General features: G+C 37.8%; 1 protein-coding gene across 1 annotated transcript in view; it reads right to left on the reverse strand.

Moving 5' to 3' along the window:
• LOC145984284 (prolyl 3-hydroxylase 1-like) overlaps window positions 1–24,901 on the reverse strand; it is a 91,675-nt gene that overhangs the window by 44,851 nt on the left and 21,923 nt on the right. Inside the window, exons 2-4 of the mRNA XM_083117923.1 lie at window positions 6,538–6,681; window positions 3,389–3,569; window positions 1,110–1,235 (exon numbers count right to left, since the gene is read on the reverse strand). Of these exons, the coding sequence (XP_082974049.1) occupies window positions 1,110–1,235; window positions 3,389–3,569; window positions 6,538–6,681 (451 nt within the window). The remainder of the gene's footprint in view (window positions 1–1,109; window positions 1,236–3,388; window positions 3,570–6,537; window positions 6,682–24,901) is intronic.

Here is a 24,901-nt window from a genome sequence, read left to right on the forward strand (position 1 = left end):
CGGGGAAATCGGATGCGTGTATCCCCTCAACTGAAGCACATTTGGTAGCTCTACAAACTGAAGTTTTGTCAAGTTCCTCTTTGGCAAGCACACTGCGAAAGACTGCAATGGAGCTAACTCTGATCACTAAATATTATCGAGAACAGATTCATGTTATCTGTCTGCCATGAATGTCAGTATTTGCTTTCACATGGGTGGATATGTCGTGTTGAAGAAAGATTTATATTCATTTCTGTGTAGCTTACTAAAGTTCATATTCATTTCTGTGTAGCTTACTAAGGTGGTAAGTGATAAACTGGTGTTATTTGTGTTGTTATAATGTCACAACATGTACACTTTACAAGAAATAATTTTTATGCATGATTTTTTTGTGAAAATAAACTATTGCAAAAATGTGAGGAGGCAATTTTTAAGTGATCTTTCTCAAAAGATGTAAAAAATGTGTGGCTGTACAAGGAAAACATTTTCAACATCATTGGTGACAAACATATGTGATTACTTTACTTGTAATTGTGAAATATTTTAATAAAAATAAATCTATGTGGTTGCTCAAGATAGGGACAATATAGATCTTGCTCAAGATAGGGACAGATGGAAGGCCTGTGTTGCTGCAGCCATGAACCTTCGGGTTTAAGAAGGCTAGAGAGTGAGTGAGTGTGTTGAGGATGTTACACAGATCTTATTTCCCTGGCAAACAGTGTGGTGCCACGTGTCACATGGACATGCATGTAACTGGGAAATGTACTCATTCACCACATTTGACGCACAAATTCTCAACAATAATTTCATAGGCTCCCAGCCACAGTAGCCCAGTCGTTGTTTATCACCAGTCACTGCACATATAAAACAATTTTTTTTTGCAACAATGAACATTTTTCGGTGTTATCGCATTTCTGAAAATTAAGGCCCCTATCGACAGGCTTTCTCATCTGCCTAATAGTTGAGGACGATGTCTCATAATTAAAACATCGCTGACCCAATTTTCAGAGACTGAACAAGGTGTTTGATTTTACTTTGACAAACAGTAGCCAGCGGATAGGCCCCAACACAGAGATAAATATGGCAATACATAATATATGGATCACTATAATATCATGATCAGTACTTACTTTTAAAATATGCATACTGCAAAAAATGGTAATGACTGGGAACCAAATCCTCATGTTTCTCACCGTTGAGAGAACTTAATTTATCTGGACATCTTCTCTTGCACTTCATGCAGTAAGTATAATGATCTGAAATTGGTAGAAAATGTGAGTTCAATATGACAGAAGAATGGAATATTTGTAATATTTAAGCTGGACCTTTGGTTGATACCAGGGCAGCTGTTTTTGAATCTTCCTCTCCTTTCAAAAAACTGCTATGAATGCTCGACAAGGAATTTTAAGCATATGTAGTTTTTTCAGATTATGGAATATCATAGTGTTTTTTTGAAAGGAAAAAAAAAATTGAAAACAGCTGGCCTGCAGTCAGCTAAAGGTCCAGTCAAGCCTTAACACTTAGTTGACTGACCTGAAAACATCATGTTTTTCCATGTAGACTGGGTTCTTTGCTGTTTATAAAAAGTCATACAAAAAATGTTTCCAAGTAGTTACTACATTTACCAAATCTTTCTACAACCCACAAAACATCCTCTTTCCACAGATATATATGTTACACTTTTAATATATTTTCTCACATTTATGAACATTCTTCTGTAACAATTTTTTGAAAGAAAAAATATATAAAAAACACATTCAATATGTAATATAGAAATAATCAATTAAAAATACCTAAAATTCTAAATACACCATTTCCTCTTCAGAACTGAAATGGTCATTAACTTTGAAATCTGAAGTGGAATCCTCGTGAATCATTTCTACAATATGGTTCTGCATCTAAATTGATCAATGCCATTCTCAAGACCATAAATAAAAGTGCAATGAGCTTTGACATGAGTACAGGTAAGACTCAGCAGCGGTGAAAACAATATATATGCACAAGAGAGACGTGTGAATATGGTCCATCATTCATTCACAATATGAATGTAAAATGAAGAGCAGGCTATGCCCATTGCCTGTCGGAAATGTGTTACTTCAAATTGTTCAATATTCAGACGATATGCACAAAATGATTTTTTTTTTCAGTGATTGTCTTTCTCTATGTGCTAGACATGTACAGACTCCAACAAACAAAAGAGGAAACAAACATGTTTTTTAATACAATTTTTTTGAGTGTCAGTCCTCCCACTGGCAATGATTTGACTTGGTTTGATTTTTGTTACTTAGCATTGCTTTTCTGATACTTTTGCTTTATCGCAATGTTGAGGATGAGTGATGATACGATGAAGGGACACTCAAAAAGAACGCCCATGCTCAGGCCAGGATTTGAACCTGGGGCCCCTGCTATTATAGTACGCTGTGTTCATCACTCCTCAATGGAGGTCAGCGCACTGGCAATGAGGTCAAGTGGATCTTGAATGATCGTAACAAAGGTTTCTTACATAAATATTTCAGCTATGTATGTGTGGGAGTGTGTGTGTGTGTACACATATATATACACACATCATGCATATACTGGGGTTATATATCCCTACTATGTAGTTCAAACAACTGATTTTCCATGATGTTATCACATTGCAAAAGTGGAGCTGAGGCTTGGTATGCTCAAATTGTATTATCTAGGTAATCAAGCACAATGTGTTAACATGCATATTAAAAAAAAAAAAAGATGATGATCATAAAATTACATATTAGGTAATATTGCCATGATGTCATGGGTCATTTGACTTTTTAGCTGAGCAGATCTTGAAGTACACAGGCTAATGGCAACTATGGAAATATGTAAATGCATACAGTTAACCTACAAACATGGTATGAAGATATAAATATGATTACATGATTATATCCGATCTATTATTACAGGCACTTCAACAGAAAGCTTATTTGAACTTATTACAATGTAATGTAACTCCTACATCAAGGTGCATATTAAAAAGAATTAACTACATATCAATTTCAGCACCAGAAAATACTTGAAATTAGCAGTCACAACTTGCATATTCTGTCACAGATATTATATTTGGCATATAACATGCACCACCATAAACAAGTGTCCTCAGTCCTTTTATTCTGATAATAAAGCTGACCTCCATGGTGGTGTGGTTAGCATAGTGCTACAATGCCAGGGGTCTTGGGTTTCAATCCCAGCATGGGTGTTCTTCGAGAGAGTCCCTTCAACAATTCCCTCATATTATCACTCATCCTCATTGTCGCAATTAGCCAAAAGTGGCAGAAAGGTGATGGTAAATAACAAAAATTAAATCAAATCAAATATTCTGATACTAACTAACAGTTGAATATTGGGGAATAATGAGAATGTTTACCAACATGAATGTAATGTAACTTACTTGCAACTGATGAAGTAAAATCTGGGAACCAGCCTTGATCAAAAGGCTTTTCACAAAAGGCTCGACATTCCTCTTCAGTCTTCAAGTAATCTTCAAGAGATTCTTCAATGTAGTTAATAACTGATTTGTAGTCTTCTCGGCTATATGCATCAGAACCATGAACATAGAGAGAAACATAATTCTGCAAAAAGGATACAATTATTATGTATGCTTAGAGACATGCATATTTTTGACAGAAACACGAAATGTAAAATGACACACTGTAATGTTCACATTTTTTCACATTTTTGAAAGGTGTGAGGTGCATTTTCCTACCATGTTTTGTCACCAATGATGCAAAATGTGAAATTTAGAGTTTATTTACTGACATGACATTTTCTGAAGTCTGAATTATCCTGCGAGTTATGCAAATCACAGAAAATTGAGTAATTCTGCTGTAAATATTATAGAAGCTAAAATGGACTGCTTTACACAGGAATAAACTTAATACAACTGGCAACTACATAAATGTTACATTAGAAGGGAGAAGTTTATTTTGTGTAATAAGAATAGTTTTTAACCCTTATCCGGGCAAGCTATTTTTGTAAGGTGTCCGGACAAGCAGTGTCTGTCTGTTGGACACTGCATTGTTTTAAATGGATCTTGCCCTTCTAATGCGAGATTTTTATGTTTCATCACTGTGGAAACAAGCAAGTAACATGATATTTAACCTAATCATCATTGTTATGTCCATAATTCTTGTATTCATCATCATCTTCATCGTAATTGCAATTTTTGCAGTATAGTAAATGAAACATGTTAGGCCAGAAGGTAGTGTGAGGAAATTATTTCATTTGCTCATACATTTTTCATTTTTTTCTATTTTAGCGTTAATAATGTTTTTATGTGATGTCTTATTAAATACTTTATTTTTTATTAAACATTTCTTAATACATATTCAAGTAATGTTACAACTTTTGTTTATATGTTTACAAACTTCGAATTAAAATATTGCTGCAATAATTATCTGCTTGATAGATACATTACGTGCATATATTGATACATTGCATACTTGATGCATGAACATTAAAAAACACTTGTTGTCTTTACATGTAGTAAGTTATGCTCTTGTACACTTTTTAGATTACTTCACTGTGTTCATTGCACACAGACAGGTTGCATTTGTTGCAACACTGTTTCTGTACGGCTTTTCCCGTAAGGGCACAAATGACATCTCCTTTTTTTAGATGAACGAGTACCATTAGAAGCATTGGAATTAGGTGTCTGCTTCGAAAACTGTTGCATGGACGTAAGTGTGCTTTTATGAAGTCCTTTCTTTGATCTCCTCTGAATGTGAGGAAGAACAAGGTTCTCAGCTATATCTTGCAGGAACAGGTGGCGCATATTATGCTTATTTGCATTCCATGTTGGATGTAGCTTCTTCCACACGACAAATGCTGCATTGTACATTGTTAGTACATTGCAAGAGAACAACGAACAACAACAATGGAATCCAATTCCACACAACAATGAAGCAAATTTCATAAACAAAAAAGAAAACGACAAATAAAAAGGAAGACTTCTTTACATATTAATTGTACACTGTGTCCGACAGACACTGCTTGCGCGTTTACGTATGTGAAATGGAAAATATTATTTTTCGCCTGACCTTCTTTATCAAACCAAGTCAAATATTGTGAAATGAGAAAAAAAGAGAGAAACAAACAAAGTAAAAAATATAATGTTCGCAGGAAGTATCGTTTGGAGTATGTGACAAAAAATATAAGCAACAGTGTCTGGTAGACACTGGTTGCCCGGTTAAGGGTTAAATCAAATTTAGGGCTATATTCACCATTATAACACCGAAATGCCATTTTATATACTACTTTTGATCCTAAAATGTGCCCAGTTTTTGTACACATTTGAAATCTTGATATTTTAATCAAGATACAAATGTGGCTCTATGTATGCTATGAATGATGCATGAATTCAAAAATACATCTATATCTATCTAAAATACATCTATCTATCTATGATGGAAGGTTTTTTTTTGTGGTTTTTGTTTCTCTTTGCACTTTTTGGTTTTGTACTGCCCTTGACCAATTACAGTGATGGTAATGATTAACAATATGATGAAAATGGTCAAGAGGTTGTATATATATATATATATCCATAACCCTTATTTGTTATCACAGTGCAGTTTTCTAACTGGAGTATGGGTTCCACAATTCACACAATTCCACATAAATATGTTACTGAACCAAGTCACATTGACACACAACATTGTACCACAAATTGTATACTTTGAAATAGGTAATTTTCTAGGGCTGAGCCGATACCACTTGGAACCGATACCAATACTCTTACTGATTCCCACAGATACTGATACCGATGCTTGAAAATTGCAATGATTTAAAGCTGTTCAAAATACCAATTAATGTTAGTGAGTAAGTATTCAACTGCAATTATATTAATCAATTTCCAGATGTTTGCATTGATATATTAAAAAAAAAAAAACATCATCAGAATATAGAAAGAAATACCTGATATGTAATAACAAAATTAAGTTTTTTTCACATAATATTGGTACAAATTCAGCGGCATTTTTACTGACCCTGTGAACAATGATAATGCCGGAACGTATTGGTATCTTGAAGAGGTTTTCTTGGGCAATCTGCCAGGTGATTTCCGGATAGGCTTCCAAGCTTTCGAGAGCTAACGTCACTCTCATCTTCAGGGATTGGTCTCTATCAGTAAATAAGATCTGAAAGACACTTTCTGATGACGATACCGATACATCGGCATTCGTATCAGCTCACCCCTAGTATTTTCCCATTATGACTGGAAAAAAAATTACTGTGCATCCATACCCAACATCTCAATGTGACATGATGATCCACACTATAGAGGAAGCACTGTGTTGAACTAGAATCCAAGTGACAAGTGACTCATGTAGCATGCCATGTTACTCTAATGCAAAAGATTGTGCATTTATTTGAAAGGGTTCATTTTCACGTGACATGTCACTTGATTAACAGACAAAATGAACCATCACTTTGGTGTGAAATATCCATTAGGCAGTTACTTACCTACCTACAATTACTTTGTAATAACTGTACATAAAACTACTTGCATGCAGAGAAAGTGTATTGAATAAAATTCATACTCACTGGTGCTTCATAGTTTACTATTTCATCCATTCCAACTTCTGGTAAAGTTGCATAAAACTTGAGATTTGAAAGCATCACTTTATGATCTGGATTTCCCACCAGAAATGTAAATGCAGCTGATGATGCTTTTTGCAACATATTTTTCTGTAACAAAAACAAAAGCATTATGGAAAATTTGTAGCTTGTAGGTTGTATTGCAATTTTAAGAAAATTCTAAAACATGGTGCCAAAACAGTTCACAAAAAATAGCCTTCTAAATTAATTGAATGTGCTTCAGATAGAATTGAGACATGAGTATTTGCCCATTTGGAAGGTAAAACACATTGTAGTACAAAGCGACCTGCCTGGGGTTCATTCATCCTTATGTCAACTGGCAACACTGGAAAGCTTTGTATCCAGAGACAAGTCAAGACTTTGGTCAACTCAATTTTTAATTTTTTCAATGGTGCACATCAAGCCTAGAATTCTAGCAACATCACGCAGGTACATGACAAATGCATATTTTCATCAAATGCGACTATTGAAAATTCAATTTTGAAATACCAATTGAACACACACACATGTATCATATTCAACTTGCAGAAAATTTTCTTAACATGTAGAGAAGGTGAACAACTTTTTAAAACAATGTTTTGTCCAATGAGAAGCCTCGTTCTGACACTGGACCCTACAAGTTCTTTTCTTTATTTTTTTTTAAAGAAGTTATTTTTATCTTGTATGTATGCAACCACGTACCACAAGTTCAGGGTTCCCACTGGTATTTATTCTTCTACCTTGCAAAATACAGGCAGTACCCTGCCAGCTGAGGTACCGACAGGATCAATTTATTGGGTTTACCCCTTTCTCTCAAATCATGTATGTAACATGATACCACACACATAATTTGTTTCTTTTGCAGTAAATATAGTTTCTAGTTCACATTATACTCAGCTAATTGGGACTGGCCACAGTTTAAAGTGGGATCCAAACCACAGTGTAAATGTGACCCCACCAGGGACCCCATGATTACAAAGATTGATTGATTGATTGACTTGGTGTTTTAAGTCCACATTATGCACAGTAAGGCTAATCGGGATTGGACCTACAGTTTAAAGTGGTATCCGTAACACGGTCTACCTCCACCGGGTATCTAACCTGGAGCCCCTTGATTACAAGGCGATGACCCTACAACTGCGGCATCGGGGAGGCCCCCTTGATGATTACAAAGAGACAGTAGTAACATACCACCATCAGGAAGGCTAAATAAAGATAGAGTTCATAATTCTTGTGGAGAAGTATAGACTGTTTAGAGGTGGCATTTATCATTGTCTGAGAAAATAACATCTGTGGCAACCATGAATTTGAGCTATCAGGTTGCATATGTACAGGATATAAATTCCTGTTTCTAGAGCCCTTAAGGAGCATTTTTTTTGGTTCGCGTTGTCCACTACGTACTGTGAAATGTCGATACTGTACGGGGACACCCAAAATGTAACCCATGTTGATATACACCTTATCAAACTTTATGAAGTGTGTTTTAAGTCAATTTTATGCTCAGAAAGGATAATGGGGACTTGCAATACAGTTTAAAGTGGGGTCCGAAACATTGTGCGATGTACACTCCTGTTCAGATAAAGTGGCACACGCTTCAACTGTTCGACCCTATAAAGAGTGCCACTTTATGTGAACAGGAGTGTACCACTAATGGGAATCGAAGCCGGGACCTTGTTTACATGGCAACATCGTTACCACTATGCCACAGGGGAGGCTTTTACCATGGAAGTGTCTTATTGATTGAATGGGGTTATTTTACGTTGCATTCTTGCCACTTTTGGCTAATCGCGACGATGAGGATGACTGACGATATGATGAAATTGTTAAAGGGTCACTCACAAAGAATACCCATGACCAGGCCGGGATTCTAACCCGAAACTTACGGAGTCTAAGATTAAATGAGCTTCCGTGTAACCAAATGGTTAGCGCTCTCGGTTCGATTCCCGGTGGAAGCGTCCGAAATTTTCTTCTTAAGGCTCCTTCATACATTGACGAAAACGCGCAGTGCAGACGTTCCGTTTTAACCAGATTTTTCAGTTACGAGCAAAGATAGGACCTCGGGGTTTGTTTTCTATCCTTCAGAAAATATGGCTGCGTATTTCCTACAAAGCCGAAATTTAAAAAAAGACCCTGCTTAATAAGTAAATTGGGCATAAAAATGGGGAAAACCGTAATTTTCACATGCAATTATCTCGGTAACCACACAAGCTTATGGAAAACTGTTTTGTTGGGGCCATGCAATGTTCATTGTACTTGACATTAACATCATCACTGTAGAAGTCAGTTTTCCTATTTTGAGACTGTTTGAGGAAAACGAAACCCTTGCAATACGTAAAAGTGTCCCTGCACTGTGGCGACATCTCGTGCAGATAGTTAGAAGCGTTCTAAACTCCACCCACAGTAGAACGCGGAGGGATACAACAAAATAGCTCGAAGACAAAACACGATCGCGAGAGACAGGGGGAAGTGTGCGTGCGTCAACTGGACGTGTTCAATTGCAAAATATGGGTGACGGCAGCAAGTGTGTTTGAAGTAAGATGTGGGCTCCGAGAACAATGAAGTTTCAAGCTCTACAAAATCGCCGGCAAAATAACTACACAGACGTTCACGTATTGTGGAAGGGTTCAGAATGAAATATAAATAATACCTATCCGTTTACTACATCATCAAATGGGGAAGTATTTATCGGTTTCCATTAGACGTTTACATTGTACGTACGTAAACCAGTAACGTTATTTTGAGTAATTCAATTAAACCGGTGTCCTTGGCAAATATTACGCTATAATACGTAGAACAAGTTTGCTGGGGGTCCGGACCCCCCGAAAGGATTATGAAGTACTAAAATTAAATAATGTAAATATACTCCTTTAGCAATTTTTGCATATTCGATGGATAATTTCCTCTGAACGCGTATTGGAGGGAAGGATTATAGCTATAAATATAATACGGCTTTGAAGTATAGCACCCGAAATACTTATCAAGTACTACTATTTTTACTCTGAATATTTTGGAAGGCAATGATTAGGATTGAGATCATAAGGCTTTGAAAGACATAAAGGATTTATTTAGGGCGTCTGGACCCCCTCCCCCAAACGAAAAGATTACCAAGTAATAAAATAATAACAATACTCGTTTAGCATTTGTTGTATATGATGGTTGTTAGCTTTATCTGAAGAGACTGGACTTATTGGAAAGCAAGGATTATATTGGGATAGCACGGCTTTGAATGATATTACAAAGAAGGTTTATGCATACTACAACTTATAACAATATGTATACAATATCTATCTGAAACTTCACTGTATCTAACATTTATTTCGTTATGCAATTATCGAAATTAAGTGTCCCTTTTCTGTCAAACATGTAACACCTGCACATGCCATCAAGACGAAGAAAGTAACTTTCTGAAAATTTGACGAAGAGCTTAACGCCAATATCATGAACACCACAGATAATTACTATTACCACGTGTAGGGTAATAGTAATTATTACACGGAAGAAGGTACTGTATCTTTGGTCTGTGGACACAGAAAGGTGTTAAAATAGAATACATCCAGATAGATGATCAGTTCTGGAAGAAGAATATGGAAACGCAGCTACAACAATTCTATGTTGAGTGTCTACTACCAAAACTTGTCTATCCACGGCACACATGTTCAATGCAGATCCGAAATCCCACGAGAATAATCCAAGCCCAAAATAGAAGGGAATAAAAAAAAACACCGGCAAACTGATCAAGAAGGAGAATCTTTCTAAACGAGGTAACCTTTGTAGGTAACGTATGCACTGTTTGTGGCATAGTTGGAAGTAGTTATTTCTGGGAGGCCTACACATAACGTACAGCAACAGATTTTACTATAGTAATTATTTAGAGGCTAATTTCTTCATGAATTTGATCTTATTTATGTATTGCAGTGCACAGGAGGCGTTTTGTATAGCAACAGAGAATATGTTTACCTTTGAGACTGATTTTGTCATATAAATTGTTCGCAAAGTATTATTAGCTTATGTAACGTAATGTACAGAAACACAGGGCGCTTTCCAATTATTGTGAGAATTTCGTTGTCATGTATTTGTTCTTATTGTATTACATAGTGTATCTACGTGCACTGCTGTTCATGAATATTTAAGAAGCTCATTGTTTCTGTCCGTGTATGATTTCTTTATTTTTTGTAGCCCAGTAATTTTTTATCTGTTTGTCAGATTTTTTTTCTTTTCTTGTTATTTGTACTTCAAATAAGCAAAGATTGGAATAGTATACAGGGTGGGCCAGATTCAATTAGGCAGTTTTCGAACATTAGTAACCAATAAATCCAACAGCATACGGAAAAAATTGGAAAGTACATTTTTTGTCAATAGATGGCTGCATAATACGGTATGCTGTGAACGAGGTTGATCGCTGGATTGGCCGTCGAGGGCCTGTGGACTGGCCAGCCCGATCACCCGACATCAACCCACCAGACTTTTTCCATTGGGGTTACCTCAAACACAAGGTGTACGCTAATCCCATTGACAGTGAGCAACATATGCGTGAGGTAATTGTTCAGGAGTTCAAGAATGTTCAGGTTAACAAGTGTAGGAAGGCGTGTGAAAATGTTGCTTTGCGTCTACAAGCCTGTGTTGACTTAGATGGTGCCCAGGTCGACCACTATCTTAAAAATCAATGACTTATGTGTGTGTGATTCCATTTTTGTAACAATTTTGTAGCCGTTGGAATTGTTAACATTTGTCAATAAAAATAAAATGAAGAAAAATAAAAATAACATCTAATCAAAAGCTGCCTAATTGAGTCTGGCCCACCCGGTATATATACATAAGAAACTGTTACTTAAGCAAGAAAAATAAATGTACCTCGAGAAAAACCAGTCTACTCCGTTCCCTGCGATGTAGATGGCAATGTCTGTTCTCATCATCCCATTCATTACTCTTCACCACGAAATAAACTTTATCTGCAGAAAATAATACAGAAAGACTACTAATTCAGTAGCGCACAACTTTGCTCTTCCAGTGTGAGCGTTGTTCGTTGTAAAATCAAAGTTGTAAAACTACAATTTTAGCATACGTGTAGTTAATTGTACATGATCAGAATGATATGTGTATATCTTATGGAACACTGTCCATTCAATGAACCTGTTGTGATCACTGACTGGGCAAACTGAAGAAATGTTTAATTCGTGCTCTGTTTTAAACTAACTAGTGTCACACGAAAATATAAACAGTTCATATTATTAGATTACTATTGTTAATAAATGTTATAATAAAAAGAATGTATTGCCGGCTCCCGTGGCGGAGTGGTTAACACATCGCGCTACGACGCCAGGGGTCCCGGGTTCGAATCCTAGCCTGGGTATCGTTGTATGTGAGCAGTGGCGCAGGAACGTTTTGCATTTGGGGGGTACAAAATTCACCCTCCCCCATATATATATATACACACACACGCACACACACATACTACTTCAAACCAAGTGTCACAATAATAATAATAATTATTATATTTAATTAAATTAAAATATTAATTAAATATGTAAATTAATTAATAATGAATTATTATTATTACATGAATAGGTAAAATATAGTAAAATAATATAGATATAACAGCACGTATTCATTATCTAGCTTACGTATAGTTAAGATCGACAAGATTTGCATAAAAACAACTGCCCTGGCAAGGAATTTAATGTCAAATAGAAAAATAATTGAATATTTATTAAATAACCAAAAAGGAGTTGGATCCAATTAATGAAAAGTAAAGTTCCTGATTAATATTTTATGGATGATATTAGTAGTGTCCAATGTTTGGAACCCTTCAAAGCTGTATGCGTCAAATTCCTTGCTTCCAATAAATTCAGCGGAAATAATCATCGAACAAAAGCTAAACAACATTTAGATTATTTACTTTTACTACTTGTTAAGTCTTTCGGGGAGGGGGATCAGGAACCCCCCGTTAAATACGTCCTTGATATCTAAGTATAATGTGAAATATTATATTTTAGAACAACACACACATTCGTGTTATTTAATGCATATTTTGCATAAATATTTTTTTCTTTGTTTTCTTAGAATTTAAAAAAAACAACAGATTTTAAAACCAGATAAAAATTCTGAAACATATAAAGCTCTGGACCTCGTTCGGGGTTTGTTTTAATTTAACGAAACGGAAAATCCGGAGTTTTAACTGTGAAAATTGCGAACAAAGATACATCTATTCATTTTAATGCAGGTTGAGATTAAAGGGGATGAGGAGGATTTTGGGCCACCCCAACCAGAAATAATCATCTCCCACCCAATGGATATAGAAATTACATTATTAAATATATAATACTTATGGAGTTCCACTTCAGTACTTTTCATTCTAATTTTAAAGTGCCATAGCTACGCATAAAAATATCTTAAACAATTTATGGCAGATGTGTACCACATCCAATGCCTTTGAGAAGCCACGTATTTGGTATTTTCTCAGACACCTACAGGGCGTTGTATTAAAAAAGAAAATAAAACTCGAGTTGAGATGGTTCCCGATCAACTCGTAAGAAGTCTAAGTTTGAAATATTTGTGAAACATTTGACAAAGCATTTATTTCTTATATAATTACAATTAGCTGTACCTAATGACACTCTACAAGCACTTTATCATTACATATACAAAACTGAAATCCTTCAGATCTCAGAGGAAACTAGGAAAGTTATTTGCTCAAGACTTTTTTTCTTCTTTTCAATCCTTGGTGGACAATATGAAGAGCAGGCCAAGGTTTATTTTCGTATGTAATGGTATTAAATGCAGGTGCATGCGTGTTTTTTTGGGTGACATGTCAATTTCTCGTTTATGTGAAAAGGTAAACTTTAATGTAAGCAAAAGCATGTGCGCGTCACAGTTAAAAATTTTCGCATCTACAGAGAAAATCCAAAACACATTCCCACCTCGCCGGCCTCCGTGACGATGGGGGTTAGAATAGCGCGCTATGACGTCAGAGGACCCAGGTTTGAATCCCGGCCTGGGCATGGATGTTATTTGTGAGTGTATATCAATTTCATCATATCATCACTCATCCTCATCTTCGCGATTAGCCAAAAGTGACAGAAATGCGAAGTTAAATAAATAAAATAAATTAATCAAACACCTTGTGAATCCATCCAATCCAAAATATACCAATAGAACCTGCAGTGAATCTCATTTATGTCGTTCATTCACCTGACTAATGTAATGTACAGTTTGACTTTAGGGTTTAACTTAAAATGGCTTTGTGTTTGTGTTGCATTCGATATCACAATTAGATTATAAGCAATTAATATCCAATTATAAGTATACCCTAATACATAGGTAAAAATAAGTCCCCCTGATAAAGTTGCATCCTGTTTAAATGTCTAGGAAAAATTTAATTTCACCTAGGAGTGATATCGCTATGCGATGAGTCGAGAATTGTCACAGCCTCATCTCATCTCCTGTGTGGTGAGGTCCATCTCGTTCTTGTTTGTGCTTATTTTTGTTTCGGTTTCCACTCTGAAGTTATTAAAACTTATTCTAGAGTCCCTTCATGCTCAAATAGGCTAATCGGGACTCTATTTCCAAAAAAAAATCTTAAAATATAGGTTTAAGTATAGTTTTCCGTACACCATCTTACAAAGTTATGAAAAATATGGGTGAGGTACAGGAGTACATTGTACCCCCCAAGTTGGTCTGTCGTGTCTCGTCTCGTTTGTGTAAATATTTCGTTTCGAAAAATTACATTTTAAACATTCAAAAGAAAATGGAGTCAGTCATATACTCTTCTGATGAAGATTTGTATCTTATCTTCGAATCGACGAGACCACTTCTTTAGCATTCGTCTGCAGCATGATTTTCTGAGAGCAAATATGGTTCCATCGTTCCACACACATTTTAAACAATTTTCATCTCCTTAAGGAGGTTACCAAAAACACAGGTCAATGAACTAACTAGTAGCAAGCACAATGTAGTAGAATAAGTTTGCAATGGATTGAATTTCTGTGGTAAGAAAGATAATGCTCATAAATTATAAACAATATACACTTTTTTATTGGGTGAATTGAAATAGTACCTTCCGTCTGCTGTAAAATTACCAAAAGGGGCTACAACTCGATTTACTAGGGTACAGTACCCCCTTTAAAAATTTGGGGGTACAATGTACCCCTGTACCCCCCACCCCGTTCCTGCGCCACTGTATGTGAATGTTCATTCATCATATCATCACCACATTAGCCAAAAGTGGCACAAAAGGCGAAGTAAAATAAAGCAAATCAATCAATCAATCAAAAAACAATGTATTGTTATTATTACTATAAATACTAAAATCTTAACAAACTTGAAATACCTCGCGACAAAATTCTGCGTACGCCAATTATAGTTACAAAAATTGTAATTTCTATTTAGGAACTGTAGGTACAAAACAGGAACAGTTTTAGATTTTTCTTTCATTGCTCTTTATGGAAGATTAAGAAGAGAGAGAGAGAGAGAGAGAGAAGGTGCCTTTTCCCCTCCCTGCCTCTCCCACATAATGATATATCCAAGAATCAAGACATGAAAGCGCGGCTGTGTTTACTATCTTCCATTTCATGAATGTTTGAGAATCTTTTGTCATCAAATTACGGATTTACTATCCATGAAAAATTCGTTACGTGTTAAAAGAACGATAATTCATGTTTGCTTTCTTCGCTCGCCTGCGCGCCAGATGGTCGGTCAACTGCTTCACAACAAACAAATTTTCGTCCTTCGTCCCTTGCAAGCGATTGTGTTTGTTTCTCCTCAGGTACTCCCCCCCCCCTAACTGCCCTCCCGTCAGCCGTGAACAGTAAACAGCAAATGCCTATCTTCAACGATCTCATATGAAGATCTGTTTCCATGTGTAGGTGATATTTTATACTTTTTTAAAATCATTTCGCTGTTTCTTTAACATAACTTGTGTATTTTCGTTAGGGACTATTTACTGTGTCGGAGCTCTGCGAGGAAGTAGAAGCTGAGACCCAAGCAAACTGTGAAGACTGCCAATCTCGTGACGTACTCGGTTACGTCCGAGATACGTTACAGAGTAAGCCACGCAAAAACCAACCCACATGACCCTCCTTTTTTCTTCTTCTTCCTCAGATTCGACTTTCGTCAAATGTATGAAGGAGCCTTAACTCAGCATCGTGAGGAAAATTGGGGTGCTATTTGAGAAGACGCGGACTCCTACTTGAAAGCCAGAAAACCGCACGGCGGGCCTTGGTCCTCGGAGGGCTGCAGTGTCATGGAGTTTAGTTTTATTATTAATAATATATTTTCAGAGTTTACAACCTTGATTAGCAAACAAAAGACGAAATGCTGCTCAACAGTTCGCACCGAATTTTTTTTTGAAAATAGGGAGAACGATAAAGAGCCACATTAAACTCACATCTTGGACTACAAAACGTAAGGGACGGAAAATATCAGTATCAAAAGATAAAAGTCCAATTCCACGAAAGCGCATACAAGTCCATTCACTTTAGTGGCCTAATGAGCCGACTAGCATCATTAGCCACCATTTACGAAGCTGCCCAATTAGACAAGCGGCGAGTCTGGCGGAACAACTGCTCACGCAAAAAGAAGCAAGAAAAACAAGGCAGACTGCCCCAACCCATTGCGATTTTTTATGTCTTGTATGGTCAAAAGCAGAGGAAGAAAACATCTACAATAACACTGAGTTACAAACAGCGAAAGAAAGCGCAATACTGTTTCTTTGGAACTGAAATCAGAACGAATTCTTTGGCTGGTATTTCTTTTCTCAATGCCTACGTCGGATATTTAAAATGATTGGTTAACGTCGCATTTCTACCACTTCTGACTAATCGCGTCGATGAGCAGAATCACACATGCATGGTGAATAAAGATTTTGGTACAAAAACTGGGCACATTTCAATATCAAAACCTGTAAATGAAATGACATTTCGCTATTAAAATGGTGAATAAAATTCTAAAATTCATTTCAAGTCTATACTTATTACTAGGGCTGAGCTGATACCGATGCCGATACATCGGCATCGGTTGGAATTCATCCACCGATACCAGCCGATATTTTCCCAGCATTTTAGTCCTTCACGGGGTATGAAAAAATGCCGGGCGACAATTTCGCGGAGTTTAATTATTCTGGAAACTATGCAAAAAAAACGATTTTTTTTAAATGCAACAATTTTGCGCGAAAAGATGGATTTTGTGATCACTAGATCTCGGATTTTAGGTTTGTAACATATTTTTTTCCCCTTTACAGGTATGTAAGAAATAATAAGGTATGTCAGCGTTTCGTTACAAAACGCAACAACTGCTGAAGTTTTATGGTGCCTAAAAAAAACTATTTTGCTTGTTAGAACCTATTTTAGGTTTATGCACTTAAATCAAGCCTTTTTAAAAGGTTTTTATATATTTTAAAAGGTTTTGCAGGATTTTTATGTCACACAGAGGCATTTACTTTGTTTGGCCACGAAAAAATCAATAGCGAACGTGTTTGAAACGTACTCTGTCAATTTCGCTTCCTCCAAGTCCATGGTGATTTTTCAAAGCTAAACAAAGCAAAATTCCTGGTGCCACTGTTACCTGCACAATCCAAAGTGGTCTGATCTGTGAGGTCTTGCTCACTTTCGCTTCACTTCGGTGCTTTGTGGCATTTACGCCTTGCAATCTAGCATTTCAGCATTGAAGTTTGCACCACTGACTAAGTTTTTGTTGAAAGATTAATTTCTAGCATATAAGATGATCCTCACAGACAAAATTGCTAATCAGCATTTTTCAGGAATTTTGAACTATGTAAAGTTTTTTGAAGCAACTTCAGAATTTTTTGAGCCTAACTTCAGATTTTTAGAACCTATTTTAGGGTTTTTTGAATGTATTTTAGGATTTTTAGAGCCTATTTTACGAACCTAAAAGCACACATTTTAGATCCTAAAAGTGCATTTTAATATTCTGATGTAATTCTTGAATATTTTAAAGCAAAATACTTGGTAAAATGAACTTGACTTTGAATTTAAAATTTTGGGTGCGTCAGCACTTAGGCTATTTTGCACCCGTCACGTCATGCGGGGTCCAGCCAATTACCAGCACTAAAATAACATAACTGTAATATCATATCACTAAAATATTGAAACATTCTGACTTCACTTAAAACCTGAGGCTGTAAAGGGGCACTCAGCACACACAAGGACAAAGCGGAGGACAACACACACAGTCCTACGAAGATTATACTGGACGTAGGTTCTGTTACCCTGCCCCCGTGTCAGGGCAACAGTGTTTTTTTTCTTATTGAAATATTTATTAATATGTTAATTAATTGGGTAACCAAGTGTATAAACATATATATGTGTGATTAGTGTAAATCAATTTATTATGCATTTTTAGGTTCGTATTATTCCATGTATAAATACCATGTAGCTCTCTGTTCTTGCTTCGTGTTTCGAACGTTCAAAAGAAAGGCGGGCAGTTTAGCTGTTATAGATTAAAAATTTTTGAAAGAAGGGCGGTTGGCAACAGACGCCAACCAAACGTATATAAACTCCCAGATGAGAGTAGGGGAGGTCGGCTGTTGGAACTGAGACTTGGAAGGGAGAGGCTGTTTTTGCTTCGGTTAGCTAGGACCGGAGGACAGGTCTCCCGAAACGGATGCTGTAAGAGATTGGATTGCCGGGCAAGCTAGTGCCTTGGTGTCCAGTTTACAGGTAAAAAGGTAGTTTGTACTGGATGTTATTTTGAAATAATTACGGTGCGCCGGGCAGCCTAGTGCCTTGTCACCGTGGAGGTTGAGAAATGTACACGTCGGGCGGCCTAGCGCCTGTTAAGACGTTTTCTTGGAGTAACGCGAGTCTACCTTGTGACAAGCGTACTCCTGATGTAATTCATGAAATGTAAAGCATCCAGGTACAAACAATAGAGATTCCAACATCAAAATTAGAGTTTTGGCCCGATAAATAATTAGAGAAATGAACGTTCGGATACGACTTGTATATACTTTAAATTTTACGTTAATTAAACTATAGAAATTATCCAAAATTTCCGTTTTTAATTTCACACATGCTGGACAAGGTAATTTATACCCCTGATCATAAAGGTTTCGCAAAAGTTATTCGTTGTCTCTTGTAGTTAATTATATAATTATGTTGACTTGTAGCAACCCACGTGCATTGTCGTACAAAGAAAGATACCCCTAGACAAATCTGAGCCGAGTACGAAGTGCACCGAACCTCGAGTGCGGAGGTAAAGTGTGGGGGGCCAAGCGAGTAACAGTTCATACGCCAGAGCCTCGTTAGTCTGCAAAATGCAGTACAGGGTGTAATACGTGGAAGTGAGGTTGACAATTGGGAGTACTACGTGGAAGGTCACCCCACTTGGTAAAACGATGCAAATAATTATAGCACTTATACATTGTTATTGATCAATACAGTAAAACCTCGTTAATCCGGACTAATGGAGGGGACCGGTTTAACGAAAGTCCGGATTAACTGAAATAACCTAAAAGAACAGTAGAAAGTGCATTAAAACTCCGTTCATAGCAACAAAACACGTTTATTATGGTGTATTTAAATAGGCCTAAATACACTATACAGTACAGTACAAAGTCTGCGAGAAACAGATTTTCATCAGTGGCTGACTGCCTTTTCTTTGGGAAGTTCTCTTGTTGACTTCTAGCCACATTTAAAACCTTGCATTCTGCTTTTTTTTCTTCCCTTTTGCCTGTCCGGATTAAGCAAAGTCCGGCTTATCGGGGCCCGGATTAACGAGGTGTTACTGTATTTTGAAAAACTTTGAAATGTTACAATTTTCAAGTATTGGTATTGGTAAGAATCGGTATCGGTTCAAAGTGGTATCGGCTCAGCCCTAAACACAAAATATTTCCTCCCTTCTAATAGCACATTAATGTAGTTGTCGGAGTATTATGTTTATTCTTCTGTGAAAGAGTCTATTCTTGCTTCTCATAATATGTACCGCAGAATTAATCAATTTTCCGTGATTTGCATAGCTCGCAGGATAATTCAGACTTCACAAAGTGTCACGTTGTTAATTAAACTGTAAATTTCATGCTTAAGAGTTTATTTCGCATTTTGCAGTTCATTTCGCATCGTTTCGTGGCAAAACATGATAGGAAAACGCACGCACACACCTTTCAAAAACATCAAAAATTAACATTACCATGCTATTTTACATTTCGTGTTTGTGTCAAAAAAGAAATATGCATGCCTCTAGAGATGAGATTGATGAAGCGACGAACACATAAGGACAACAAAAGCCCCACAGAGTATTATACTGGCGTCAGAGCATCTCAGTTCCCACGTTACGTCGGGTATACGTTACAAAGGTTAACCGCGACATTCGGCATATTTGTGGAACGCTATACTGTCATCGGACACTTACGGGAAAAGGTCTTCGGAAGCAAAGAGTAACTTTTTTGGAGTAACGAAAACTGTAACAAGTTAACATGAAATGTGCTTGGTAAAAAAACATGAAGGGTAAAAAAAAAAGGTAAAGTGCTCCCCTGTGCTTAGCACCACGCCATGAACGTGTATAGGGGGTGTGGAGGTAACGCCGCACACTTTCTTGATCCGGTCGTGAGTGGGGGTGATGTGATCAGCATCACGCCCCTGACCGCCTTTACCCCCCAGGGTTTCCCCCAGGTACCCATGTCATTAGACGCTGGGTGGGCGCCAGGGCCGCTTCCAACGTTAGAAAAGTTCTCGAATTTGAACCGGCCGGGTATCGAACCCGAGACCTTTAGTATGGTAATCAGACGCATTACCGATTGAGCCACCGCGGCCATTAAAAAAAGTGTTACTTTTCTTAATGTTTTCTTACGGAAGAAAATTTTTTCAGTTAGGATTTTGCAATATTTTGAACCAGATGTTCGATTGATTGACTTTTTTTAAAAAAAATACTTCGCTTTGCTAACACTTTTGGCTTTTTGCCAAAATGGGGATGGTAAGATGAAAGGGAAGAAGACACACCCACAAAAAGCAACCGTGCCTACGCCCGGATTCGAACCCAGGTCCGCTGGATTCGTAACGTGCTATGCTAACCACTCCGCCACGGAGGACGGCAGACCCTAACGTGCTATGCTAACCACTCCGCCACGGAGGACGGCAGACCCGAATAAGTCCCGGCGGTTATCTCTGGAGCAAGCGAAAGAAAACAAGTCTCTCTGCGCAAGTAGCGACGCCAGACGGCTCCACCAAAGAACACTTGAGAGGGAACGGGAATGCATGGAGGGGGGAAGCGACTGCAGTTACCCGCCTTCGCATCAGCATGTAATGCTTCGCTCTGGCCACTCCACCCCCCCCCCCCATTCTTTTCTGCCGCTATGCGCGACATTGCTCTACAGATTCTGGGGATTGATTGATTGATGAATTTGAAATTTTGGGTGTGTCAGCACTAACGCTATTTTACCATAACTAAAATATAACTAATACAACATAACTATAATCTCGGAGGACTAAAATATTCTTACCTGGGTTAAAAGCAGAGGTTGTAATGGGGCACTCAGCACACATAAGGACAATACACACACACCACTACACAGGATTAAACTGGTCGTAAGTCCAGACGCCAGAGCCTCGTTAGTGTGCAAAATGCAGTCCAGGGTGTACTACGTGGAAGTGAGGTTGACATTTGGCCGGGGATAGAGTATATGTATGTGTGGGGAAATATCTGTTGTTACGCCATAAACTACCGAGAAGGTGATTGGAATAACTTCAAACAAGTGTCTCTATATATACTAATGTCCAAAATTAAAGCAACAAACGGAAATTCTTTCCCGTGTGTTCGTTTGACCACATAACACGATCAGGTGATAGCAATATTTATGATGTCATAGACAACTGGTTTAAGATGGGAAAATAAACTAACCTTAATGTGCCAGGATTTATCAACAAAAAAATCACGATAGCAACAGGTTAAACTTGACAAATTTATCAAAAAAAATCACACGAGGAAAGGATTTCTGTTGTTGCTTTAATTTTGGACACTAGTGTACTACAAAACATATTTTTTTGAAATCAAAATTCAAACAGTGGTGACTTTGGCGCAAAAGCTGATTGATGGTAGTCGTTTCAAACCGCTTAATCAAATGTCCCCGGAAAATGAAATGGGACATTTTAAGGACAACCCCTTCAACTGCTATAGGCTGCGGTGAAAGCCAATGCAATTTGAAATTTCCAAAATCACACAAGTTGCTCGATGAAGAGGGGGCGGGAGAGTACACAGTAGTACTTTGAGAGACAAATTTCCAGTAATTCTTCTCTCATAATTAATGCATTCAAAGACTGCGCGAATTCAGTTCTGTTTCAAGTCCACTGTAAAGCATTCGACGAGTTTCCATGGGGATTGAATTCCGGTTCCCCTGACTACCAGTCAACGAGAGTAATCATGAGACCACTCGATAATCCTATTCACGCGATTACATGGATGGGTGACAGGGGACAATTTTTACGCCACCGATGCCAAGTGAGGACGCGACATTAAATGACGGTCAATACGGTAAGAACGAATTCATCACATCATGACCCGCACACAAATGGTCGCAACGTATGAGGGCACGCATCAGTTACAGGTCTAAAGCTCCACTTTTTTTGCCCATCGTGTGTGGGAGTCTGCTCTTATGAATGACATCACTGAGGGTGAGTGCTGATGTGCACCAAACTTTTAGTCCGAGCATCTGGACAAAGAAACGTTCTGCACAATAGCACATCTTTTATGCACAAATATACTTATCAGGACTCGACCTACAGTTTAAAGTGGGACCCGCGCCACTATGTGTCTCCACCGGTTATCAAACCCGTGATCACTTAATTACAAGGAGACGACGTTACCACTTCATCATCCATATTTTTACATTTGTCAAACTATTATTACTCTTTATGATTATGTTAGAATTTTTTATCAATATTTAATTTCATAGGTAATTTCAAGCATAAAATCTTAAATACTTTACGAGGAAAATCCTTGGGCTAAGGGCATTAACTTAAAAAAATACCGGGACATGGTTTCACGAAGGTTGAGAACCATCTAGTGTTTAGGCATTCGCTATATTCAGGCTGGAAAGTCTAGCGAATACAATTTGAGATCAGTGCATATTATTTCTCAGTTTTCTCATGCACAACATGCCTCTCCCGAGTTTCAATAACTTGCACAAATTTTACAACGCGATTTACATGTTGTTGTTTTTTTCGGGTGACTAATAAACTGATTAATGCAATTATATCGGTACCGTCATGCAAACTGAGCAAAGAAACAAGTGTCGCTTGCCGAGTCTCTTCGGTGTGAATTCTCCCTAACACAAAACCCGAATTCACACGTGTTCCATTAAGTTCAGTATACAACATTAAAAAAAAAAATGTGTATGCCTGCGTGCGTTCATTTAATCCACAAGTGCTACATTTATGAGTAAATCACAAAAGTGCAGATTCAACAAATCACATTACTTATTCACCAGTTGCTGATGATGCGTTTCTGTTCATTACTGTTCGACAGATCGTATAAATCGCTCATCTCCGCTCTCACCAGCAGCGACTAATGATTTTTCCAGAACTCTGTTCTCTGCTAATCAAGGGAAGACATGTGGGGTGGCAAAACTGGATAACTTAAACTGCGGCAGTCCTTCTGTTTAAATGTCTATTGTGTGATGCAGCTGCTGCACAGTTTAACTGCAATTGCAATGCCGGAAGGACGCGTTCGTCTTTCAGATGCTGGCCTTTCGTTCAACTTAAACATGGAGATGATTCAGTGGCGTATCAAGGATTTTCGTACAGGATTATGTCTTGCGACTGATTGGCTGGTTTCTATATTACGGGCACACCAGCACATACAACTATTTTCCCGTCACCTGTGCTCGAAGTGAGGGGTGATGCGGGGGGGATTTTTTTTTGCAGAGCACCTCCCCCCCCAGCTTACCCCAAGGCTCGAACAAACATCCCCCAGTTAACATTATCCACTTCATGTGCTGCCTGTCGCACAATACAGAGGACAGGGCCGTAAAAATTACAATTAAATATCTAAAAAAATTCACCAAATTTCGAAAACTTATAGTCACACATTCCTCAACAAGAACTACAACAATACTGTCTCCGAGGATAAAATCTCCGTACCCTAGTTAAATGTTGACGCTGTAAAGAGACAAACGACCCCACAGAGAATCATACTGGTCGTTGGTTCAGGCGCCAGAGCCTCGTTGGCCTGCAAGGCTGCAGTTACTGGAATGTTCTACGTGGAAGTTAGGTTGATTTCTGGGTGCGTTACACGCCCAGTTATGGCTTTTCTTGTAGCCACTCCTATATTTTTCCAACGTTCTCTCTTTTGGCAAGGGGTGAACTAAACGGAGGGGATGTGATAAGCTTCCACCACTCCCCCCCGGGGGAAGATTAATTGGTGCTCTACCGGTATCGGCCGACATAGGCATATCTGTGTATTGGTAGATTTGCCGATAACTTTAGCACTATGATATTGCTAAAAACAGACTGTAACTGAGAGAAGGATTCTGCCATTGTTCATTGTCTTTATGTTCATAAATAAGGATTAAATTAATGCACCAAGGCATTAAAAAGTAAGCCCAAACGCGTAGTTCCTTCTTCAAACCAAAACCTACTATAGCATCTTGTTATATACGTTGGTTTTTCACAGAACGTTCGCCATTATTATCGGATCGGTAGATTATCAGCTATAGATATATTGATAATCGGGTGGGCGTAAAGTATACAGAGATCACCCACACCAGGAATAGAACCTGAGTCTTCCGCTTGGCAGTCAAACTGGCTGAACCAAGTTTAAAATTTCTTTCCAAATTTAATATTTGTGGATATAATTGTTACATTGATATACATATTTGAAAAAAAAGAAAGGAAAAAAACGCCGGCCTCCGTGGCGGAGTAGTTAGCACAGCGCGTTACGATGCAAGAGGTCACGGGTTCGTATCCCGGCCTGGGCATGGATGTTCATTGTGAGTGTCCCTTCATCAATGCCATCATATCATCCCCCATCCTCATCTTCTCGATTAGCCAAAAGTGGCAGAAAAGCGAAGTAAAATAAACCAAATCAATCACTTTCTTTTCACCTTAAATATTCATCGTTCTTACTAAGTCAGTTTTGGGGATGTAGAAATTTAAAGGAAAAATACAGTCAGTAGTTGCTGCTTCTTATGCTTTCCCCTATCTTTAACTCGCATCCCCCACCCCGAGTATTCTTATTTGATGAATGACGAAGGATGCCAAGCAGACAACATGCAGTTAAGCGCCGTCCTTGCATAAGAAGTTCGATACTACGAAGCATGTTTTAAGATCGCTTTCAGCAGGAGCATGGTTTGAGTCTTAATAAACCAGACAACAATAGGAACGCTTCT

The sequence above is a fragment of the Lepisma saccharinum genome, chromosome 2 (genome assembly GCF_977018435.1).
Source record: "Lepisma saccharinum chromosome 2, izLepSacc3.1, whole genome shotgun sequence".
Lineage (NCBI taxonomy): Eukaryota > Metazoa > Arthropoda > Insecta > Zygentoma > Lepismatidae > Lepisma > Lepisma saccharinum.